At 46.7% G+C, this 25,308-nt stretch overlaps 1 protein-coding gene across 1 annotated transcript in view; it reads left to right on the forward strand.

Moving 5' to 3' along the window:
* lrsam1 (leucine rich repeat and sterile alpha motif containing 1) overlaps positions 1–25,308 on the forward strand; it is an 87,100-nt gene that overhangs the window by 20,461 nt on the left and 41,331 nt on the right. The window contains 4 exon segments of the mRNA XM_080212432.1: positions 2,181–2,302; positions 5,454–5,544; positions 9,502–9,632; positions 19,666–19,695. Coding sequence (XP_080068558.1) covers positions 2,181–2,302; positions 5,454–5,544; positions 9,502–9,632; positions 19,666–19,695 — 374 coding nt within the window.

The raw sequence follows: 25,308 nt of genomic DNA on the forward strand, positions 1-25,308 counted from the left end.
CAGTTGATAAGGAGGATGTGCTGGATATTCTTGAGGGATTGAAAATAGATAAGTCCCCTGGTCCAGATGAGATTTACCCTAGGATTCTCTGGGAGGCAAGAGAAGTGATTGCAGAGCCTCTGGCTCTGATCTTCAGGTCGTCGTTGGCCTCTGGTATAGTACCGGAAGATTGGAGGTTAGCGAATGTTGTCCCATTGTTTAAGAAGGGGAACAGAGACTTCCCCGGGAATTATATACCGGTGAGTCTCACTTCTGTTGTGGGCAAGGTTTTAGAAAAAATTATTAGGGATAGGATTTATAGTTATTTGGAGAGAGTCAGCATGGTTTTGTAGCGGGTAGGTCGTGCCTTACTAACCGTATTGAGTTTTTTGAAAAAGTGACCAAAGAGGTGGATGGGGGTAGGGCAGTTGACGTGGTATATATGGATTTTAGTAAGGCGTTTGATAAGGTTCACCATGGTAGGCTTCTGCAGAAAATGCAGATGTATGGGATTGAGGGTAATCTAGGAAATTGGATCAGGAATTGGCGAGCAGATAGGAGACAGAGGGTGGTGGTTGATGGTAAATATTCGTCATGGAGTTCGGTTACGAGTGGTGTGCCTCAGGGATCTGTTTTGGGGCCACTGCTGTTTGTAATTTTTATTAATGATCTGGATGAGGGTATAGTTGGGTGGATTAGTAAATTTGCTGATGACACCAAAGTCGGAGGTGTGGTAGATTGTGAGGAAGGGTGTCATAGTTTGCAGGAAGACTTGGACAGGTTGCAGAGCTGGGCCGAGAGGTGGCGGATGGAGTTTAATGCGGAGAAGTGTGAGGTAATTCACTTTGGTAGGAATAACAGATGTGTTGAGTATAGGGCTAACAGGAGGACTTTGAATAGTGTGGATGAACAGAGGGATCTAGATGTATGTGTACATAGATCCCTGAAAGTTGGGAATCAAGTAGATAGGGTTGTTAAGAAGGCATACGGTGTCTTGGCGTTTATTAGTAGGGGGATTGAATTTAGGAGTCGCAGCGTCATGTTGCAACTGTACACAACTCTGGTGCGGCTGCACTTGGAGTACTGTGTGCAGTTCTGGTCCCCACATTACAGGAAGGATGTGGAGGCTTTGGAGAGGGTGCAGAGGAGGTTTACCAGGATGTTGCCTGGTATGGAGGGGAGGTCCTATGAGGAGAGACTGAGGGATTTGGGGTTGTTTTCGCTGGAAAGAAGGCGGCTAAGAGGGGATCTTATTGAAACATATAAGATGATTAGAGGTTTAGATAGGGTGGACAGTGATAGCCTTTTTCCTCGGATGGAGAAAGCTAGCACGAGGGGGCATGGCTTTAAATTAAGGGGTGGTAGTTATAGGACAGATGTCAGGGGTAGGTTCTTTACCCAGAGGGTGGTGAGGGATTGGAATGCCCTGCCTGCTGCGGTTGTAAATGCGCCTAGTTTGGGGGCGTTTAAGAGATCCGTGGATAGGTTTATGGACGGAAAGGGATTGGTTTAGGTTAGTGGGTCATTGTTTTTTAACTGGTCGGCACAACATCGTGGGCCGAAGGGCCTGTTCTGCGCTGTAATGTTCTATGTTCTATGTTCCTCAACTCCGATCTAAACTTCCCTACCCCTTATCTTGAGGCTGTGCCCTCCAGTCCTGCTAAGGCCTCCGTAAGTTTCTACTGCTGGAGTCTGTTTGATGGCATCGAAACAGGGAAGGGATTTACTGAGCTGAGCTGGTAAAGGTTCCAGAGAGAGCACTGACCTTGTGTCAGTGGCGTATCAGCAGTGGAGATCTCCAGGCATTGTCCTGTCTGGAGGAGTCAGTGGTTGGATTTGAAAGCAGCTGGCCTTCCTTGCCAGGCACTGGATGTTTGAATGTGCCCCCTCACCCCACCCCCCCCACACACTCCTTGGGCCCTGGCTTTTTCACTTCCATCTGTTAAGAAATCTGCATTGGGAGCTGGATTGGATCTCTGGTCCCAGAGCTGTGGCCATTTAGGTTCCTCACCATCCAATCTGTCCAGTTCTGCTGTTTCTAACTGTGCCGTTAACATGGCGAAATGTGCCTGATGTTTCACAGGTAGGGGGGGTTAGAGCTGAGCAGCAGCAGGGTGGTTTGGGGAGAAGTAGGGTGAGGGGGCATTTTTGTTTTGTCTAACACCAGGCATTAATTGTCTTCCTCACCACGAACACTTCAGGGAACCGGATCCGGAAGTTGCCAGAATCTCTGAGTGGACTGAGGAGCCTGCGGACATTCGACATCAGTCAGAACAGAATTCAGATTCTCCCACAGGACCTGGCTCATATCCACACTCTGGAGGTAACTCCCCTGGCCTATTGTTCTGTGCCAAATTTCCTGTATTTGTATAGCATGCATAAGGATAGAGGGGTTTACTGAAGATAAATATCGCAACAATATCTGATGCACGTTTGTGAAGCCTGAAAGCTAAGTCCATGCGGATGATATAGTGTAACCTGCTGAATCTCACTCTGGGTGATTTATCAGAATAAATTTGAGCAAGTCTGGGTACATCAAGATTTGCTGGGGCAAAAGATTATCACATGCATTAATCATACTCAAGGTTGTGATTTAATTGTGTTTACCAGTGAGGTCTGGTGTTACATAGGGAGTCATGATGTGGAGATGCCGGTGTTGGACTGGTGTAAACACAGCAAGAAGTCCCACAACACCAGGTTAAAGTCCAACACCAAATAAACCTGTTGGACTTTAACCTGGTGTTGTGAGACTTCTTACTGCGTGTGGGGAGTACAGTAATCCAGGTAAGAAACTCCAAAGTGTTTTATGAAGTCTACCTGGATTATTTTGCAATTTGATTTTGGCTAGAGTAAGCATGAGATATTTTACTTCAGATATGATTCAAATGACCCACTAGGGAGCTTTTTAATCAAAGTTTATTTAAGTATACAGTTAACAGGTATTGAAAGAAAATTAGCAGTAACTTTTATCAATTATTACCCAAAAAAAACCATGATATTGTTTTACCCTTAATGAATATAGGAAATGTTCCAATCAAACAAAACCCAAATACGAAACAGTTAGCACAAGTTTAATACATAAAATACGAATGCTCACTTGATGTTGAATTTAGTCCTTTGCTTGAATGCTGCACTTCTGTTGAGGACACACACAAACCTGGAGTCAGAACAGCTTCCCAAAACACCAAAGGGAGATTCTCCAGCAGCAGCAGATTTTCTGCTCCAGGAAGACCTGGAACATTAATCTTGCTTCCAGCTAACAGCAGAATTTCCAAAACCAGGGAGAGCGAGAAAGAGAGAGAAACGCTGCTTTCAGTCTGATGTCCACCCCCTTCTAAACCAAAACTGAAAATGAATTGTTAGATTTTTCCCTGGGGAGGAACCACCTGACTTTGACTTGTCAATAAATCTTCCCCCTCCCAATGCAGGGTTATAAATCCCAAAGTCTCTCAGAATAAAAATAAACAAAACCCCCATTTAAGCCATTGAAGTAGCAATAAAAGGACTTCTAGCTCACAGCCTGGCAACAATGAGAAAAACAAATGAAAAGGTCTGCTTACAATTGCAGAGAACATGACTTAAAAAAAAAATTCTGAAAGGTACACTAACTCACAAGTTGGTGTAAAATTCTGGGGAGAGTTTAGAAAGTTAACCTATCTGTTTTTGAAGTGATCCCTGGCACACAACCCATGTGGACTCCCCAAGCCTGGCAACCCTTACTGTCACAACTTCAGATAGAATGGGTTTCCTTTATATAGCGCCTATCAGGACCTCCAGATGTCCCAAAGTGCTGAAGTCAATGAATAACTTATTAAGATTGTACTGTAGGAAGCATGGCAGCCAATTTGGACACAGCGGTGAGCAAGTAGCCAGATAATCCATTTTTGCTGATATTGGTTGAGGAATGTATGTTGAGCAGGGCACCAGGAGACAATTCTTCCTCTGTTCCTCTTCAAAATGGTGCCATGAGATTTTTAATCTTCACTTAAGAGATGCCTCTAATGTCTCCTCTGAAAGGGGTCACCTCCCTCGGTACTGCGCTCTCTCGGTACCGCAGTGCAGTCATTGCCTTGATCGAGGGCTCAAGGGAGACAGCTTTTCTATTTTACTCTCCTCTGCTGGGAGATTAGGGTAAACAAAGTGAATGGATGTAATAGGCAATTGGGGCAAATCTCTGCAGGAGGATAAGATCAGGAAGAAGGTAGGCGAAGATTGAAATAGGTCAGTAAAGGGTTTTCCAGTTGCTAATTGATTTGCCTTGGTGCTTTTTAAGTTTCTCCTCCCCCCCTGCCTTCCGCCCCATTTCATTCCAACACCTGTCTGATTCTGCTGTGACTTTTGGAGAATCAATGATCACCAAACTCATCTTTAATAAAGAATTATAAGCCCCTATTATGTTTGTACAAACCCATTGAGTGTAACACAATGGGACATACCGAACGTGTTCACTGCGTTGGGATTGTGAGTGCTGTCTCTGAGCTGGCAGGAGGTTCCTTATAAATTGTGGGACGGAAGCCATCAAACAGTTTCTGTGCAACGGTAAGATGTGATTGCCATTAGCACTGCCTCACTGGCTCGCCAGAGGAATGGCCCCTTAACTCATTCACTGTACATTGGCTAAAGCAAAGTCTGGGATATCGGAAGTGGAATGCCACACTGTCCCAATCTATAACCATGATGTGGGTATGCCGGCGTTGGACTGGCGTAAACACAGTAAAAAGTCTGACAACACTAGGTTTTAGTCCAACCTATTTATTTGATAATATTCTCACTAGCTTTCGAGGGGACAGCCTCTTCGTCAGGTGAATGGAGAGTTCTTTATATGCTCTGTCTGAGGCCAGAACTCTCCATTCACCTGACGAAGAGGCTGTCCCCTCGAAAGCTAGTGAGAATATTATCAAATAAATAGGTTGGACTAAAACCTGGTGTTGTCAGACTTTTTACCCAATCTATAACCAGCAGCTCCCCGATACAGGGTGACAGCAGAGAAAGCACAGAAATTCCATTCCGTTCCACATGTGCTGTGCCTGAAGACAAGTCCCTGGCTCGTTGTCGGCTGGTGCTCCATCCTGAGCTGTTTCTCTGGGCAGCTTTGCCTCTACCTTCCACTCGCAGGCAAATCCCAAGTCTACCTCAGCCGGAATGGGAATCAAACCCCTCCTGTTGGAATTATTCTGACCACATACTAGCTAGCCAGCCAGCCAACTGCGCTAACCAGCCTCATTCAGCAGTAAAGAAACGGAGAGAATTGTCTCCCTGTGCTCGGGGGACTAACTCATTACCAAGTATCCGTAATCGTTGATTAGATTTGCTGAGGAGAGGTAGACTGTGCAGTAGCCATTATCTAGTTTTTATTACATACTGTACTTGTTTTATGAGCTTTCTGTTTTTGTTTATTTTTCTCTCTCTCTCTCTCTGTCTGGGTCATTGCCATTTGCGTCCACTCCACTCCCCATTCCAAAACCCCCTCTCAGTCCCTGAGTCTGGATGCAGAAGCTATGACCTACCCTCCAGCCAGCACGTGCAGCAATGGGACGGAAGCCATCAAACAGTTTCTGTGCAACGGTAAGATGTGATTGTCATTAGCACTGGCTCGCCAGAGGAATGGCCCCTTAACTCATTCACTGTACATTGGCTAAAGCAAAGTCTGGTACACGTGCCAGTGACAGGTACTGCGAGAGAGCACCACACACCTTCACCTAACCAGGAAAGGGAGTGAGTGGCCTCTCGGCGTGTATGGGTGGCACAGTGGTTAGCACTGCTGCCTCACAGCGCCAGGGATCCGGGTTCAATTCCTGGCTTGTGGAGTCACTGTCTGTGTGGAGTTTGCACATTCCCCCCGTGTCTGTGTAGGCTTCCTCTGGGTGCTCCTCCCTCACTCCAAACATATGCGGGTTAGGTGCATTGGCCATGCTAAATACCCCTTAATGTCCCGTGATGCGTCAGTTCGAGGGATTAGCAGGGTAAATATGTGGGGTTACAGGGATAGGGCCTGGTTGGGATTATGGTCAGTGCAGACTTGATGGGCCGATTGGCCTCCTCCTGCACTGTATGGATTCTATTGGATAGGAAGGGAGCAAATTGGGAATGAACATCTGCCTTCCCCAGAGTGTCCAAAGTTTCATGCTCCCCACATCACAAAGACAAAGGCGTATCGAAAGGCTTGTGGACTCGAGCCAGTATCGTTTCCATTGTTGCATTACTACTACCTGTCACTTGTTGAGACCCACAATCTTGGGTGGGTGAGGGGGGCGGTGGGGGAGGATGGTGGGGATGGATGGATGGGTAGGGAGGTGTGGAGTAACAGGGTGGAGGTGGACATGTAGTTCCCAGGACTGACGGGAGGTTCCTGTTTATCCATCTCATCCCGATTGTGTATGGGAGGGAACACTCTGAACCATCAGCAAACGCTGATGTGTGTCGGAGCTGATGCCTGTTTTACTTAAAATAATGTGCTGGGAGCACACAGCAATTTAGGAAGGAATAAAAGACTTCATCATTCAGCACCTTTTCACAGTGTGAGGATGATCCAAACAGCATTACGCCCATCGACGTATTTTAAAATCTAGTCACGGTTGTAATGTAGGAAATGCAACAGTCAGTTCGTGCACAGCAAGCTCCCGCAAACAGCATTGAGGTGTCATAGAAACCCTACAGTGCAGAAGGAAACTTTTCGGCCCATCGAGTCTGCAACAATCCCACCCAAGCCCATTGCCCTGCTAATCCCTCTAACCTATCACACCCTGGGACATTAAGGATTAATTTAGCATTTCCAATCAACCTAACCCACACATTGATGGACTGAGGGGGGAAACCGGAGCACCCGGAGGAAACCCATAAAGACACGGGGAGAATGTGCAAACTCCAAATAGACAGTGACCCGAGCTGGGAATTGAACCCGGGTCCCTGGCACTGAGACAGCAATGCTAATCATCATGCCATCCATCCAATCTGATCTTAATTGTTGATGAGGGGTGCATATTGAGCAGGACACTGGGGACAATTCCTCCCCTGTCCCTCAGCAGATTGATGCCATGAGAACTTTTAACTTACAAGTCACCAGGAAGAACTCTCTGCTGTCCTTCAAATCGTGCTGTAGGATGTCTGTTTGGGGGGCCGATACAGCCACGGTTTACCAACTCTCTTGAAAGTTGGCACCTCTGGCAGTGCAGCATTCTCTCAGCACGGCGCTGGAAGGCCAGCCTAGATTATAGATGCTCAATTTTCTGGATTAGGACTTTAGCTCGTGGCAGTTTCTGCATTTTGAGTGGGAACACTCGAGGAAAAGGAAAGTGTAGTGAGGTCTCGAGTGGAATCCTTTATCCTTCTGAAGCTAACTGGCCTGACCTATTTCTGACAATTCCAGTTTTCTTTACCCTTTGTTGTTTGTTTAGTTTAATAAACAAATGTTGGTTTATTGCCAATGTAGTGTTGAAAAATTATCTAATTTGTTTTCTCAAACTTTCATGGCGTTTCCTCCCAAACCCTCGCGAGTAATCACCTTTTCTGGCTGTTCCAAACTGAAAACAGTGAAGTGAAAATTGGGGCACGAAAGTCCAAGGAATTTCCTGGACTTTCTCGCTTCTGCTAACAGTGTGTCAGATTTCAGTTCAGGGCCCTTCCCCCCTGGGCAGTTTGCTCATGTTTCAGTGTTCCAGCAACGATACTGAGCACTCCACAAACACCAGCTGTCCCCCGCTGCTTCAGTCCAGTAGCTGGGCTGAAGAATAAGCAGCGAATTGTCATCCAGCTCATTGATCTTGCAGGACATCCTGGCCCTTCCTGACCCTGTGCTGACCTGCAGTTCACATGTACTTTCCATAGTGTGCAAGTTTGATTAGTCATCCTTTTCAGCAAGCAATGGAGCGGAAGGTTCTAACATGCCAACTAACTGCTCCCAGAGCATGGGTAATAACCACTGATGAGAATTTACTCTCATGGGAGCTCCCTTCAGTAACCTCCAACCCTGCCCTGATTTTCCCACTGCGACCTCTGACCACCGCCCCCCCCTTGATTAATTTGCACCTTGAGTAACTCCTGTAGTTTTGTCCTTAGACCTTCACGTGCGAAGGGGGTGACTCTGATGCTGGCTTTGAACGTGGGAGCAGGTCTTTTGCTGATTTGCTTTCATCCTGCTCAAATCGGGTGGCACGGTGGCACAGTGGTTAGCGCTGCTGCCTCACAGTGCCAGGGACCCGGGTTCGATTCTCCGCTCGGGTCACTGTCTGTGTGGAGTTTGCCCGTTCGCCCCATGTCCGCGTGGGTTTCCTCTCACAGTCCAAAGATAATGTTGGCTGGGTACGTTGGCCATGCTGAGTTCTCCCTCGGTGTACCCGAACAGGCACCAGAGTGTGGTGATTAGGGGATTTTCAAAGTAACTTCGTTGCAGTGTTAACACTTGTGACACCAATAAATAATCTGTGGATTCGATAGGGTCTTTTAAACGACTTTTGGATAAGTACATGGGACTTAGTAAGATAGAGGGTTATAGGTAAGCCTAGTAGGTAGGGACATGCAAGGGCCTGTTTGTGCTGTAGTTTTTCTATGTTTCTAAATGAACTTCAACTTTAATGACATGGGAAATTGACCAGGTCTGTGAGTAATGTTAAAACAAAATCCATTCTGAAAAGGTAAATGAAGAATGAATGATGCTTTGATCCTTGGGTAAGTGAAGACCCAGCAGTATACTTACTCAAATAGACCAGAATGCCCACAGTCCTTGGCTGGATTTGAGCTCTGTCTCCATGCTTTGTTGGGGTGGAATTTCAAAGGAGAATTGTCTTTGGTACTCCGGCCAATATTTATTTCAGAGCTCACGCGCTCTCTGTCTCTCTCTCTCTCTCTTTCCGCCCCACCCCTTCCCTAAAACAAATCCTGATTATCCAAGTTGTCATGATGTGGGTATGCCGGCGTTGGGCTGGTGTAAACACAGTAAAAAGTCTGACAACACCAGGTTTTAGTCCAACCTATTTATTTGATAATATACTCGCAAGCTTTCGGGTTAGGGGCTAACCCGAAAGCTTGCGAGTATATTATCAAATAAATAGGTTGGACTAAAACCTGGTGTTGTCAGACTTTTTACTGTATCCAAGTTGTCACATTGCTGTTTAGGGGATATTTCTGTGTATAGATTTCTTGCATTACTTAAGGCTTGGCTTTACAAGACTGTGGGATATTCTGGGATTGTGAAAGGTGCTATATAAATGCAAGCTCTTCCCTTTTCTTAAGATCACCCCCTTCACTCTTAACTACTCCCTACCTGGGCAGGTAGGATGCCAGAGGTAATGACAGGGTGGACTTAAAGACCCTCTTCCCCTGCCCCACTCACATAATAAAAAGCTACTTGGGTGGACCCAATATAACCATATTCAGGGAGATGTTACAGGGTGGGAACGGTTTAGACTCTGTTTATCTCTGTAGGGAGGTGTTTGGGAAAAGGCGCAGGTTTGTAATGGTCACATTACCAGCCTCACTGTGGACACGATTGGGAATCAGCCTGGGATTTCATTGCTTCCGTTGCAGAGCTTGGAATCGAATACCTGCCTCCCTCTCAGTGTCTGCTGCCAGTGCTGGAGAGTGATGGGAAAATGTCGGAGAGTGACGGAGTGGACGGCATGTTCCAGCAACAGATGCAGGAGGCGGAGCAGTGGCAGGTGAGGAGTGCAGAGGTGCATCGTCAGTCCGCGAGTGAAAGTCCATCTTTATCATTTGTGCTGTAGGACTGCGAAGGAACGGTGCTCCACATTCTCTCCCTTTCTTAAACAATCGACTTGATCAGCTTCCTGCTTCGTTCCTACATCAAGAGTGAACAAGTTAGGTTGATTGGCCATGCTAAAATTGCCCCTTGGTGTCCTGAGATGTGTAGATTAGAGGGATTAGTGGGTAAATATGTAGGGATATGGGGTAGGGCCTGAGTGGGATTGTGCAGACTTGATGGGCCAAATGGCCTCCTCCTTTACTGTAGGGATTCCATGATATGATAAGTGATTAGCAGACCAGTTCAACCAGACCCGGTTTGTGTGAAGGTCAGAAACTTGCACTGCAGATTAGGTAAGGTTGTTATTGACAAATTGAGTGCTGTCAGTACAACCCTGAGCCATCCATTCCACGTGTGTATATATTGTCTGTGTGCTGGCAGTTCGTTATCAAGTGCTCTTGGCTCATGTGTAACACAGTCAGGCACAGAATAAAACTTCCTCCACTCTCACCCCAAACATGTTCTTGTTCTCTAAACCCCAAAGAGAGCTCCCTTCACTCTCCAAAACATACTATTTCATTATTCCCAACACCAGCTCTTGTCTCTGATGGCAGCTGTTTGGAGGCATTTCTCTGCTGCGAACCCTTGCTCGCTGGGTCTGGATTCAGGTCGGTGCTGCGCTTTCTGGAAATTCATTGCACAGGCTAATCGTAGTTTGTAACGTGCACCCTAACTTTGCCTTTTCCTGGTTTGAACCTGCATTCCTGCCTGAAGCAATGATCCAGATTTGCTATCCTGTAAACCTCTACAGCGCACCTCTAAGGTGCTTCCTTAATGAGGCTTTGCTCACAATTTGAACTGCGCTGCTGCAGATCCTGCTCACTGTTCTTCCTGCCACTGGTGTTTGAAATCTGCCCTGTGTCTCAGTGATGGAAGTGGAACAATCTCGGAGCTGTCCCCTAACCACGGTTTGATAACTCCCTCTGATTTGTATTCCACCATGGGCCGTGTAGATGAATGTTCTGTTTGGGGCCATTCATTTCCATAGTGCATAGATCATTGAATCTATTGAGACCCCGAGGTATCGTTCAACTGGGGTAACCCTCGTCAGTCCAACACCACAGATGGAATATTACAGGGTCTTACAATAGACAAAGTGGCCATTCAGCTCCTCGTGGTTTCTGAATGTTACTACTCAACTCTTCTCTCCATGGCCCTGCAGATTTCTCCTTTTCAAGTATTTATTTAATCACTTTTGAAGATTGTTATTGAATCTGCTTCCATACCCTTTCAAGCAAGCACACTCCAGATCATCATAACACTTTGTTAAAAAAGTTGTCCTCCCTTCCTAGTAGATTTGTTTTGCCAATTATTTGATATCCAAAGTTTTTAAGTTTAAAGTTTACTTAATGTCACAAGTAGGCTTACATTAACACTGTAATGAAGTTACTGTTAAAATCGCCTAGTCACCACGCTCTGGCACCTGTTTGAGTACCCTGAGGGAGAATTTAGCACAGCCGGTGCACCTAACTACATCGTTCAGACTGCCGGAGGAAATTGGAGCACCCCAAGGAAACCCACACAGACACGGGGAGAATGTGTAGACTCCGCACAGACAGTGACCCAAGTCGGGAATCGAGCCTGGGTCCCTGGAGCTGTGAGGCATCAGTGCTAACCACTGTGCCACTGTGTGTCTTCTAATTACTGACCTTTCTACCACTGTAAACAGCAGTTTTTTTTATTTACTCTCCAAACCCTTTATAATATTGAACACCCCTTTTAAACCTCACTATAACCTCCTCTACTCTAAGGAGAACAAGTCCTGCTTCTCCAGTCTCTGTGTAGCATGGTCACCGCTGGTTGAGAGAAAAATGAGCAAGAAAGAACTATTTGAGGAGTAAACTCGAACTGTGGTGTTTCTTCCTTTGAACCACAAAGAATATAGGCAGCTAAAGGACAAGAGGCAAGCTAGAAACTGGGCAGTCCAAGTAAAATCAGGCATTTCATCTGTGCCCAGCCTGTGGTAAGCCATTCCAGGCCAGAATCAAACTGTTCAGTCGATTAGGCAAGGAGAAAATACCATTCTGGCCCTCTGGGCTCAGATACGGAACTTGAGTTCCAGTTGCTTCCATCCTCGGAACTCTGAAGGCAGAAAGAATGCACTCATTTGATATTCAGAACTAGAGATGAGATCATCCTGAATCTGATCCAGTCAGTCTTTTCAAATGGGCAATCTGAGCTCAGATGTTTTAGCGCCAGTTCCCTTGTTTTGATATCTAATGTAACGTAGCAATTGTACGTAATTAACCACAAGTTAAGTCAGCAAAGCTGGAAATGCTTACCCCGAGTTATAGCAGTGTGAGTGCAAGTGCATCTTGGCTACAGCAAAGCTCCACCTCTGGCTTGTTGCCATCTAATCCACAACGTGAATATACGATCATCTCTAATGCTCATAATGAGGGATTCAGTGAGTGGTTAAAATGTGGACCATGCTACCTTGTGGAGTAATTTAAGTGACTCGCAAAGATGATGCAGCTCCAGCAACACTCCAGAAGACCAATATCGTCCAGGACAAAACAAGCTGTTTGGTGCCCCATCCACCGCCATTATCATTCACTCCTCCCATGACTGACCCACAGTGATATTATATGTCCCATTATAAGATCACTTATCACAGAATCCTGACAGTGCAGAGGAGGCCATTCAGCCCATCGGGCCAGTGCTAACTCTTCTGTCGGCACGGGTAGCACAGTGGTTAGCACTGCTGCTTCACAGCTCCAGGGTCCTGGGTTCGATTCCCGGCTCGGGTCACTGTCTGTGTGGAGTTTGCACATTCTCCTCGTGTCTGTGTGGGTTTCCTCCGGGTGCTCCGATTTCCCTCCCACAGTCCAAAGATGTGCGGGTTAGGTTGATTGGCCGTGCTAAGAAATTGCCCCTTAGTGTCCAGGGATGCTTAGGTTAGTGGGTATAATATATAGGGACAGGGCCTGGTGGGATTGTGTTCGGTGCAGACTCGATGGGCCGAAGGGTCTCTTTCTGCACTGTCGTGTTCTATGATCTCACCCAGGCGCTCTCCCCTGCCCCATCCCCGTAACTGCACAGATTTCCCATGGCTAATCCATCTAACCTACACAGCTTGGGACAATAAGGGGCAATTTAGCATGGCCAATCCACCTAACCTGCTTTTATTGGACTGTGGAAGAAAACCAATGCAGAGACGGGGAGAATTGCAAATTCCACACGGACAGTCAGCCGAGGCCAGAATTGAACCCAGCAGCTGTGCTACAGATACACTGCAGTAGGTCACCAAACCTCCTTCCAAACCCAAGACCTGTACCACTTAGAGTTGCTATTCCATGCACTCAATGATTAATTATCAGAACATTAGTGCCTATAAATAAGAGTAACTAATCACTTTAATTGAATCTGAATAGGTTAAATTTTTCTACCAAAAACAGAATCTTTAAGTCCCAGTTATCAGAATGTTGAAATCCTGAAGCTGCTACACTTGTTTGTCTGTAATTTATGATCGACCTATTTTAAAAACAAAACACAGAGGGTACATTGGGCTTGTAGGGTATGAGATAGTTTGATCTAGGTACATCCGTCAATTTCTAAATCAGCAAATTAGATATTTGATTTGATTTATTATTGTCACATGCATTAACATACAGTGAAAAGTATTGTTGCTTTGTCTGTACAGCACACAAGAATACTATTCGTAGAGAAGGAAAAGAAAGTGCAGAATGTAGTAGTAGTCAAAGCTGGGGTGTAGAGAAAGATCAACTTAATGCAAGGTAGGTACATTCAAAAGCCTGACGGCAGCAGGGAAGAAGCTGTTCTTGGGTCAGTTGGTACATAACCTCAGACTTCATATCTTTTTCTTGACGGAAGAAGGTAGAAGAGAGAATGTCAGGGTGCATGGGGTCCTTAATTATACTGGCTGCTTTGCCAAGGCAGTGGGAAGTGTAGATGGAGTCAATGGATGGGAGGCTGGTTTGCGTGATGGATTGGGCTACATTCGTGACCTTTTGTAGTTCCTTGCGGTCTTGGACAGAGCAGGAGCCACACCAACCTCTGAACCAGAAAGAGTGCTTTCTATGGTACATCAGTAAATGTTGATGAGAGTTGTAGCTGACATGTTAAATTTCCTTCGTCTTCTGAGAAAGTAAAGGTGTTGGCATAGGAGGGACTGGGACAGGTTGTTGGTGATCTGGGCATCTAAAAGCTTGAAGCTCTCAACCCTTTCTACTTTGTCCCTGGTGATGTAGACAGGGGAATGTTCTCCTTTATGCTTCCTGAAGTGGATGACAATATCCTTTGTTTTGGTGACATTGAGGGACAGATTATTATTGCCGCACCAGATTCTCTATCTCATTCCTATACTCTGACTCGTCATTGTTTGAGATCTGACCCATTACGGTGGTGTCGTCAGCAAACTTGGGAATCGATTTGGAGGGAATTTGGTTGCATGGTCATGGGCGTATAAGGAACATAGTAGGGGGCTGAGAACACAGCCTTGTGGGGCACTGGTGTTGAGGAAGATAGTGGAGGAGGTGTTGTTGCCTATCCTTACTGATTGTGGTCTGTGAGTTAGGAAGTTCAGGATCCAGTCACAGGGAGATGCTGAGGCCCAGGCCACGGATTTGGAGATGAGTTTTGTGGGAATAATGATATTGAAGGCTGACGTAAAATGAATTAAACTGAAAATAGCAAAATCTCTGCTAGTTGGGGAGGCAGAACAAAAGCTTGAAATGTAATGATATCATCACTGCCTCTTTAAAAACTAAACACAAAAAAAAGAGCACATGGTCCCTGCCAAGCTTTAGATATTTTATTCACAATTTGAGCTAAGTACCCAGGATTATTCCTAGCTCAAACTGATTATTTTCAAATTCCAATTTACGTAATTTGATTTTTAAATTTTCTATTTACTTTCTAAGAATTGCATTCAAAGGGACTTTCAAAATGCATATTGTATATATCTCATTTTTCCTTTGAGTAGTAATTGTGGCCAGCAATTATACCCAAGGTTAATGATTCATTTATTTACCCAATTTCAAATTGCACTTCTAATTCAGCTCACAGCTCCTGTTTCAGATAATCACAAATTAGGGGAAACAGCACAAAACATTAAAGTTAGCAACATAACAAAGAAAACCCACACAAATTCTTCATCACACACATTCGCCCACTGAAGCTTCCCATCACAGTCCCCACAGCGTTTAACCCTTGCTTTCACGCAATTCTAACAATCTGTTGTTGAGTAGTGAGGTATGTACTGAATTCCTGAGTCGGTTCCATGGCTGCACATCCTGTTCTTTGCTGCTCCTACAGCCCTTAGCCTGATGCAGAGTTAGCCCTATTGACCATCAGGCTTTGCTGGTGTCTTTCTGAATACCCACCAGGCTGCAGGGAACCTACCACGCGTGGACTGCAATGATTCAATAAGACAGCTCACCACCACCTTCTCGAGGGCAGTTAGCAATGGAGAGTAATATTGGCCTAGCCCATATCCTGTGAAAGAATTTTTAAAAACGCATTTGGATTGCCCGACCTGAAAATGCGATGGAAGCAGATTCAATAATAACGTACAAAAGGGAATCGAATAAATACTTAAAGCAGAAAAAATGTGCAGGGCTGTGCGGAAACACCGTCTCCACTGTGTCTCCTGCCAATGCAGTATGGCTGTGCGAGATGAGAGTCGATACCAGTCCTTGCGTGCATTCAGCCTGCCAAAAAACCTTTTTGACAATGGAAAAATAGTACGGGCTTTTAAAAAAGAAATTGGAGAAATTGATGTCCGAGCAGTAAAAGCTAAGAAAGCAAATTGCAAACCTCTGAACTCAGTGCCTCAGGAAAGAGCTGACCTCCTGTTGAATTGATTCCTGCTGTGACTCTTGGGAGCAGATTTCTGATAGAAATCCAGAATTCCCAGTCACTGGCTGACTTGTACTACACACAGCCTCATCCCACTCTCTGCCTTAAATTGGAAATGTAGAAAATAGAAGCGGGAGTAGGCCATTCAGCCCCTCGAGCTGGCTCCACATTCATTTTGATCACAGTTGATCATAGAATTTGGTGTCCTGATCCTGCCTGCCCCCACCACCTCAAGCAAGGAAACACAAGTTGTGTCCGGAAAAGGTGTCAACAGAGCTACCGAACAAAAGCAAAAATAACAAAACGTGCAGAGAAAGGAAATAAAATTTGGGCAGAGTCTATGGTGTGAAATTGTTAAAACACAATGTTCAGACTACAAGTGCTTTTGGGAAGGTGAGTTGCTGTTCCCCAAGATTGTGTTGAGCTTCATTAGAACACTGGGGTGGCATGGTGGCACAGTGGGTAGCTCTGCTGCCTCTCAGTGCCAGGGACCTGGGTTCCATTCGGTCACAGTGCAGAGTCTGCACGTGAGTAGGTTATTGCGAAGCAAGTGCCACATGATTGCACTTTTGGTGACCCTTTCAACTTGGTCTCTTTTACACTTGGTGTTTCCGGTTTAGAGGACAGGGTGTGTCAGCAGCGTAACTGGTGGCACAGTGGGTAGCACTGCTGCCTCACAGCACCAGGGATCCGGGTTCAGTTCCCAGCTTGGGTAACTGTCTGCACGTTCCCCCTGTGTCTGCGTGGGTTTCCTCCAGGTGCCCTGGTTTCCTCCAACAGTTCAAACATGTATGGCCATGATAAAATGCCTCTAGTTTCTGGGGGATTAGCAGGGTAAATACGTGGGGTCGTGGGGATAGGCTGAGACTGTTGTTGGTGCAGGCTTGATGGGCCGAATGGCCTTATTCTGTACTGTAGGGATTCTGTGATTCACTGCAGGAGGCTGAAGACAGAGGTGTCACAGTAGGGGCAAAGTGGGGTGACAGGAAGCTCAGGATGATGCTCGCTGACTGATCAGAGAAATTTCACAAAGTATCCTTTTTTTTAATTCGTTAATGGGATGTCGGCTTCGCTGGCTAGATCAACATTTATTGCCTGTCCTTAATTGCTCCTTTAGAAGGTGGTGGTGAGCTGTCCTCTTGAACCGTTGCAGTCCATGTAGTGTACGTACGCCCACAGTGCTGTCAGAGAAAGAGTTCCAGGATTTTGTAACAGTGAAGAAATAGCAATATATTTACAAGTCAGAATGGTGAGTGACTTGGAGGGGAACGTCCAGGTGGTGGTGTTCCCAGGTATCTGCTGCTCTTGTTCTTCTAGATGAAAGGTCATGGGTTTGGAAGGTGCTTTGGTGAGTTCCTGCAGTGCATCTTGTAGATGGTGCACACAGCTGCTACTGTGCGTCAGTGGTGGAGGGATTGAATGTTTGTGGAAGGGGTGCTAATCAGGTGAGCTGCTTTGTCCTGGATGGTGTCAAGCTTCTGAATGTTGTTGGAACTGCACTTATATAGGCAAGTGGAGAGTTACACTCCTGACTTGTACCTTGTAGATGGTACAAGGTGGCCAGGTTTTGGAGAGGCAGGAAGTGAGTTACTTGCCACAGGATTCCTCAGCTCTGAACTGCTCTTGTAGTCACACTATTTATGTGGCTAGTCCAGTTCAGTTTCTGGTCAATGGTAACCCCCCCGGGATATTGAGCAATGATAATGCCATTGAATGTTCAGGTCTGATGGTTAGATACCTTTTAGAGATGGTCATTGCTCACCACTTGTGTGGTGTGAATGTTACTTGCCTCTTACCAGCCCAAACCTGGACATTGTGCATTTAGACATGGACTACTTCACTATCAGAGGAGTTGCAAATAGAGCTGAACATTGTGTAGTCATCAGTAAACATTCCATTTTCTGATGGAAGGAAGATGGCAGGGCCTTGGACGCTACCGTGAGGAACTCCTGCAGTGATGACCTGGAACTGAGGTGTTTGACCCCCAACAACCATAGCCATCTTCCTGTGTGCCAGTTATGACACCAACCAGCAGAGAGTTTTCCCCTGGATTCCCGTTGACTCCAATTTTGCTAGGGCTCCTTGATCCCACACCCAGTCAGATGTGGCCTTTCTATCAAGGACTGTCACTCGCCTTCCTCTGGAGTTCAGCTCTTCTGTCCATGTTTGAACCAAGACTGTAATAAGGTGAGTGGCTGTGGTGGAACCCAAACTGAGCATCGATGAGTAGATTATTGCGAAGCAAGTGCTACTTGATTGCACTTTTGATGACCCTTTCAGCTTGGTCTCTTTACACTTGGTGTTTCCAGTTTAGAGGACAGGGTGTGTTAGCAGCGTAACTGGCGGCACGATGGCACAGTGGGTAGCACTACTGCCTCACAGCGCCAGGGATCCAGATGCCATTCCCAGCTTGGGTAACTATCTGTGCGTTCTCCCCATGTTTGCATGGCTTTCCTCCGGATGCTCCAGTTTCCTCACATAGTCCAAAAGACGTACTGATTCCTGGTTAGATACATTGACCCGAACAGACGCCAGAGTGTGGTGACTAGGGGAATTTCACAGTAACTTCATTGTAGTGTTAATGTAACTCTTGTGATAAATAAACTATATTAGTCAGTAGAGCATCCCTAGTGATGGAGAAATAAAAGAAGGAAAGGGCAGAGTCTGAGGTGGAGCCGGGCAAGGTGAGGGGCAGAGCCAGGGGCGGTGAGAGATGAGTGGACATTGGACTCAAAGTGGATGAAATTTTCCAGCTCAGGACAAGAGCAGGAAGTGGAAAGGCAGGTGGCCTGAGTTGGACTAGAATAAACAATCTTCTACAAATCCCACAAAAAGGCAGATGTAGCTAAGAGTCATGTGGATTCGCTTTGCAGTATCTTTTTATTTGGAAGAAATGAATGGAGTTGAGAAGTTGCTCATGTGTGAATATGTCCAGCCTGCAGTGGCATAGTGGTATTGTCACAAGACTAGTAATCTGGAGACCATGGTAATGCTCTGGGGACCATGATTCGAATCACACCACGGCAAACTTGAAACCAGTCAAATCTAGAATTAAAACCCCACTGATGATCGTGAAACAATTGTCATAAAATCCCATCTGGTTCAATCACAGGAAAGGAATTGTGCCATGCTCACCTGATTTCTTCTACATGTCCACAACAATGACATTGTCTCTTAAAAGCCCTGAGAAATGACCTAACAAGTCACCCAGTTCAAGGATAGTTAAGGATGCACAATAAGTGCTGACCCTGCAAGCAACATCCTCTACAGATGCACCATGGAAAGCATTCTTTCTGGTTGTACCACAGCTTGGTATGGGCTCCTGCTCTGTGTAAGACCACAAGAAACTACAAAGAGTCGTGAACAAAGCCCAGCCTATCACTCAAACCAGCCTCCCATCCATTGACACTGAATACACTTTCTGCTGCCTCGGTAAAGCAGCCAGCATAACTAAGGACCCCACGTACCCAAGACGTTCTCTCTTCCACCACCTTCCATCGGAACAAAGATACAAAAGTCTGAGCACATGTACCAACCGACTCAAGTTCGGCTTCTTCCCTACTGCTGTCAGACTTTTGAATGGACCTACCTCACATTAAGTTGATCTTTCTCTACACCCCAGCTTTGATTGGAAGATATTCTGCACTCTCTCCATTCCTTCTCTATGTTGTGTGTTTTGTCTGTGCAGCACACTTTTCACCGTGTACAAATACATGTGACAATAAATCAAATCAAAAATCAAATTACATCCCCTGAATGAAGTAAAACAAGACGGGGAGGGGGTGGTGGTGGTGGTGGATGTGGCCTCGATTCAAGGCAGAAGTAGAGAACATCCTTGAGGGCATGGGGCTGCAGAGAGATTGGATACATAGATGAAAAGGAGAGATGGTTCGGGCTAATAAATCGAAAGCTATTAATGCTTTGGAAGGGTGTTGGAAGAGTCACAAAAATAGGTGGAAGCAAGTAATGAAAAGATTGAGTTGAGCTAGAAAGAGATCTGTTCAGTGGAACTGGAACAGAACTCATTGGGTGATACCCATACCAGAGACTGCTGCTTCAAACGACTGTTTGCAGATGTTGTATTTACAGAAATTTTTTTTCTGTTACAGAGCAAGTTCATGGACTATGAAAAGAGGAAGGTAAGAGATCGCAATCAGCTGCTAACTTATGTAAGAACATAAGAACATAAGAACATAAGGAAATAGGAGCAGGAGTAGGCCATCTAGCCCTTCGAGCCTGCCCCGCCATTCAATAAGATCATGGCTGATCTGTCGTGGCTCAGTTCCACTTTCCCGCCCTCTCCCCATAACCCTTAATCCCCTCTCTTATCAAGAACCCATCAACCCGCTTCTTAAAAATATTTAGCGAGGCAGCCTCCACCACTTCAACGGGCAGAGAATTCCAGAGATTCACCACCCTTTGAGTGAAGAAGTTCCTCCTCAACTCCGTTCTAAACCGCCTCCCCTTTATCTTGAGGCTGTGCCCCCTAGTCCTACTGTCTTTTGTGAGCGGGAAGAGTCTCTCCACCTCTATCCTATCCATCCCATTCATCATCTTATACGTCTCAATGAGATCTCCCCTCATTCTTCTAAACTCTAACGAGTACAAGCCTAGTTTATTCAGCCTCTCCTCATAGCTCAATCCCCTCAACTCCGGTATCAGCTTAGTAAACCTCCTCTGCGCTCCCTCCAGGGCCAAAATATCCTTGCGCAGGTGCGGCGCCCAAAACTGCACACAGTACTCCAGCTGCGGCCTCACCAATGCCCTATACAGCTGCAGCAAGACCTCCCTACTTTTATATTCAATCCCCCTCGCTATGAAGGCCAGCATCCCATTTGCCTTCCTGACCACCTGCTGCACCTGCAAGCTGGGTTTTTGCGACTCATGCACAAGGACCCCGAGGTCCCTCTGCACCGTCGCCTGCTGCAGTTTTTCGCCTCGTAAGTATGGTTGATTTAATTATTATTTTGCAATAACTCATAATGAATTCCAGCTAATTGCCCATCCTTGATTCCAATATTCAGTCCAATATACGTAACTAATTTCAAAATGAATTTGGCTGGACGCTTGAACAAACTATTATTATAGGGTTACTAGGATAGAGCAGGATAATGGCACAGTAGTTAACCCAGATGCCTCACAGCACGAGGGACCTGTGTTCGATTCTAGTCTTAGATACGTGTCTGCGTGTAGTTTGCATATTCTCCCTGTGTCTACGTGAGTGTCTTCCGGGTGCTCTGATTTCATAAGAACATATGAAGTAGGAGCAGGAGTAGGCTCAGTGACTATCACTGATTGCTGTGCAGACACATGGATTTGGGTCGGTGTCTGTGGGGGTTTGTGCATTCTCCCCGTGCTTGCGTGGGTTTTCTCCGGGTGCTCCGGTTTCCTCCCACACCCCAAAGATGTGCTATTAGGCTGATTGGCAGTAATAAATTGTCCCTAAATTAGTTTCCCTCAATGTGGATGGCCATAAAACAATAGATAAGGGTCATGGCGGGGGGGAGGGAGGGACTGGTAGTGTTAAGATGGCGGCATGGGCTCGTTGGGCCGAAGGGCCTGTTTTCCCGGGCTGTTTTTGTTCTTTGTTCTTTGTTATCTAGCCCTTCGAGCCTGCCCCGCCACTCAATAAGATCATGGCTGATCTGAAGTGGCTCAGTTCCACTTTCCCACTTTCTCCCCATAACCCTTAATTCCCTTGTCTGCCAAAAACCTATCTACCCGTGTCTTAAATATATTTAGCGAGGTAGCCTCCACCACTTCAACGGGCAGAGAATTCCAGAGATTCGCCACCCTTTGAGTGAAGAAGTTCCTCCTCAACTCCGTTCTAAACTGCACCCCCCCTCTTATCTTGAGGCTGTGCCCTCTAGTCCTGCTGTCCTTTCTGAGCGGGAAGAATCTCTCTACCTCTATCCTATCCATCCCCTTCATTATCTTATACGTCTCTATAAGATCCCCCCTCATCCTTCTAAACTCCAACGAGTGCAGACCCAGTCTATTTAGTCTCACTTCATAGTCCAACCCCCTCATCTCCAGTATCAGCCTACTGAACCTCCTCTGCACTCCCTCCAAGGCCAAAATATCCTTGATCAAGTGCGGCGACCAAAACTGCACACAGTACTCCAGCTGCGGCCTCACCAATACCCTGTATAGTTGCAGCAAGACCTCCCTGCTTTTATATTCTATCCCCCTTGCTATAAAGGCCAGCATCCCATTCGTCTTCTTGATCACCTGCTGCACCTGCAGACTGGGTTTTTGCGACTTATGCACAAGGACCCCCAGGTCCCTCTGCATCGTAGCATGCTGCAGCTTTTCGCCCTTTAAATAGTAATCCCTCCTACTATTATTCCTGCCAAAGTGGATAACCTCACACTTGCTAACATTGTACTCCATCTGCCAGGTCCTCGCCCACTCGCTCAGCCTATCTAGATCCCTCTGCAGACTTTCCACACCCTCAGCACGATTTGCTTTTCCACTCATCTTTGTGTCATCAGCAAATTTCGTCACTCTACACTCAGCCCCCTCCTCCAGATCATCTGTGTAAATGGTAAATAGCTGAGGCCCCAGCACCGATCCCTGCGGCACTCCACTAGTTACCAACCGCCAATCAGAATAGCACCCATTGATACCACTCTCTGCCTCCTATTAGACAACCAATCCTCTATCCACGCTAACACCTTACCCCCAACTCCATGCCCCCTAACCTTCTGAAGCAACCTTTTGTGCGGGACCTTATCAAACGCCTTCTGAAAATCGAGAAACACTACATCCACCGGTTCCCCTCTGTCTACCGCACTACTCACATCCTCATAGAATTCCAATAAATTCGTCAAACACGACTTCCCCTTAACGAATCCATGCTGCATCTGCTCCATCAAACAATTCTTCTCTAGGTGCCTATTTCTTCTTTGATGACGGATTCAAGCATTTTTCTAACAACAGACGTTAAACTAACCGGCCTATAATTCCCTGCCTTTTGCCTGCTACCCTTTTTTAAACAGCGCGTAACATTAGCTAAACAGCGGCGTAACATTAACACGTTTCCTCCCACACTCTAAAGACAGGTTAAGTTGATTGGCCATGCTAAATTGCCCCATTGTGTCAGGAGGATTGGCAGGGTAATTATGTGGGGATAGGGCCTGTGGTCGGTGCAGGCTCGATGGGCTGAATGGCCTCCTCCTGTACTGTAGGGATTCTATGAATGGGGCTGACTAGAATGTTGCAGGATGGACTTGGCAGGCCGAATGGCTTCATACTCTGCCATAAATAACTCGCTGACTCAATCCACTGAACTTCTCCCGCTCCGTTCCATTGCATTGAAGTCCAATTGTTCAAACCCTTTGCCAGTCTCACCCATGGTGCAATATTCCATTGGGTGAACCCCAATCTCACCCACTACACAAAATTCCATTGGATCAATCCTTTCCTGTTCATACCTGCTGTACACCATTCCCATTGTCTAAATCCATTCCCAATCCCACCTTGGATTTTCCAGCCCTGCCATGTGGGATGTGCCGTGCCAGCCAAAAAAATCCATTGACCTTCAGTGGAACTGGAAAATCCGAGACGTAATACAGAATTCCAATAGACATCCTAGAATTCCCTGTCTAACAGCACTGTAGGTGCACTTACACCTTGGAGAACTGCAGTGGTTCAAGAAGGCAGCTCACCACCATCTTCTCAAGGGGCAGTTAGGGATGGGCAATAAATGCTGGCCAGCCAGTGAAGCCCACATCTGTAAATGAATAAAAACATTCCATTCCAGTTCTTATCCCATTGGGCAAGGTTCTAACTTGTCAAAGTCTTCCAGCCTGGCGCTAATATTATTACATCAAACATTCTAACACCCACTATAGTGACAGTTTCAGGACCTGGGTTCAATCCCAGCCTTGGGTCACTGACTGTGGAGTTTGCATGTTCTCCCCGTGTCTGCATGGGTTTCCTCCCACATTTCAAAAGATGTACGGGTTAGGTGGATTGGCCATGCTAAATTGACCCTTGTGTTGGGGGTTTAGCAGGGTAAATATGTGGGGTTATGGGGATAGGGCCTGGGTGGGATTATGGTCGACGCAGACCCAATGGGCCGAATGGCTCCTTTTCTGCACTGTGTAAGGATTCTATGAACATTGCTAATATTGCTGCTCATTAGATTATTAAGCCGGTCTTTATTTAACACATCCATTTGGATTGGTGCCAGGCATTCAGTATGGGGAAGCACTTCATACCGGAACAAATCACTGTCATCATTGATCAGCCCGCCCTTTAGTGCCTTCCACCCTCCCCCTCTCCCCCTCTCTCTCTTTCCTCCCTCTCTCTCGCCCCCTCTCTCTTGACCCCCCTTCTCTCTCTGTCGCCCCCCCCTTCTCTCTCTCTCTCTCGCCCCCTGCCTCCCCTTGTGTGTCTCTCTCTCTCTCTCGCCCTCCCCCCACTTCTCTCTCCCCCCCCACTTCTCTCCCCCCCCCACTTCTCTCCCCCCCCCCACTTCTCTCCCCCCCCCCCACTTCTCTCCCCCCCCCCCACTTCTCTCCCCCCCCCCCACTTCTCTCCCCCCCCCCCACTTCTCTCCCCCCCCCCCACTTCTCTCCCCCCCCCCCCACTTCTCTCCCCCCCCCCCACTTCTCTCCCCCCCCCCACTTCTCTCCCCCCCCCCCCACTTCTCTCCCCCCCCCCCACTTCTCTCCCCCCCCCCCCACTTCTCTCCCCCCCCCCCCACTTCTCTCCCCCCCCCCCCCACTTCTCTCCCCCCCCCCCCCACTTCTCTCCCCCCCCCCCACTTCTCTCCCCCCCCCCACTTCTCCTCCCCCCCCACTTCTCTCCTCCTCCCCCTCTCCCCCATGCCAAAGGTATTTCTCTCCGTTCTCTCTAATGGGCAGTCTGGGTCTTACTCTGACTCACTGCTTGCTTCTTAGTTCATGAACCCATTGCTGCAATGTGTGTTTAATGTGACATTGAGCAATCATGTTCTCCACTGGGCTCTTGGCAATTTATCCTCAGGCATTTTGGCAGGAGGGCACCTCTCAGCAGGCACGCATAATCAACCCTTGTTTGGTTCTAATTTCCTATTGTTACTTCATGATTTAGCTATGAAGTTGAATAAGAAGGCTCGAAATATTTTCCCCGCCATTCCTCAAATGAGCAGCCTGCCTTTTGCTCTGATTGGCTTCCTTTCACAATTTTTGTTTCAGGGTCACTGTCTTTCAGTTCAGTAGAAGTGGGTTAGAGAAGCAGAGTAGGGTCCGGTCTGCGGGATGTACAGTTGTACAGCAGCTGATAGTCACAGTCCCACCCAGTCATTCGATCACAGGTGCAGTCACTGTGAAGTCAGACACAACTGGTCAGTGGTGTCCTGGGTTAGAATAGCCCAATGTGATATTCTGTGGTCCGTGAGTGACTTTTATCTGGTGCTTATTTATAGAAGGTTCTGACATAAGCAGTGTTGTTTAAACAGTTCTCTCTCCTGTGGCCTCATTTATTTCCTGTTTGCGATGGGTTTTCTGAAGGGGAAGATGATTCTGGAATCTGCCTCGAAGCAGTAGTTTTTCTTTTATTAACGATCCTCTCTGGTGCTGTTCCACAAATACCAATCACTCTCCAATATCTTTCCCTGGTGTCTGAATCTCAACAATTGGTGTTGAGCTCGATAGGAGGGGTTGGTGAAGGGACTCACAGGTCACTTGATGGTTGCTTGCATGCATGTGCTTTCTATTGGGGGGGGGGGGGTTTATTAGAAAGCAATGGTATAGGGAGGGGGG

Source organism: Carcharhinus amblyrhynchos, chromosome 25 (assembly GCF_965287045.1).
Source record: "Carcharhinus amblyrhynchos chromosome 25, sCarAmb.v2.hapA, whole genome shotgun sequence".
Classification (NCBI taxonomy): Eukaryota; Metazoa; Chordata; class Chondrichthyes; order Carcharhiniformes; family Carcharhinidae; genus Carcharhinus; species Carcharhinus amblyrhynchos.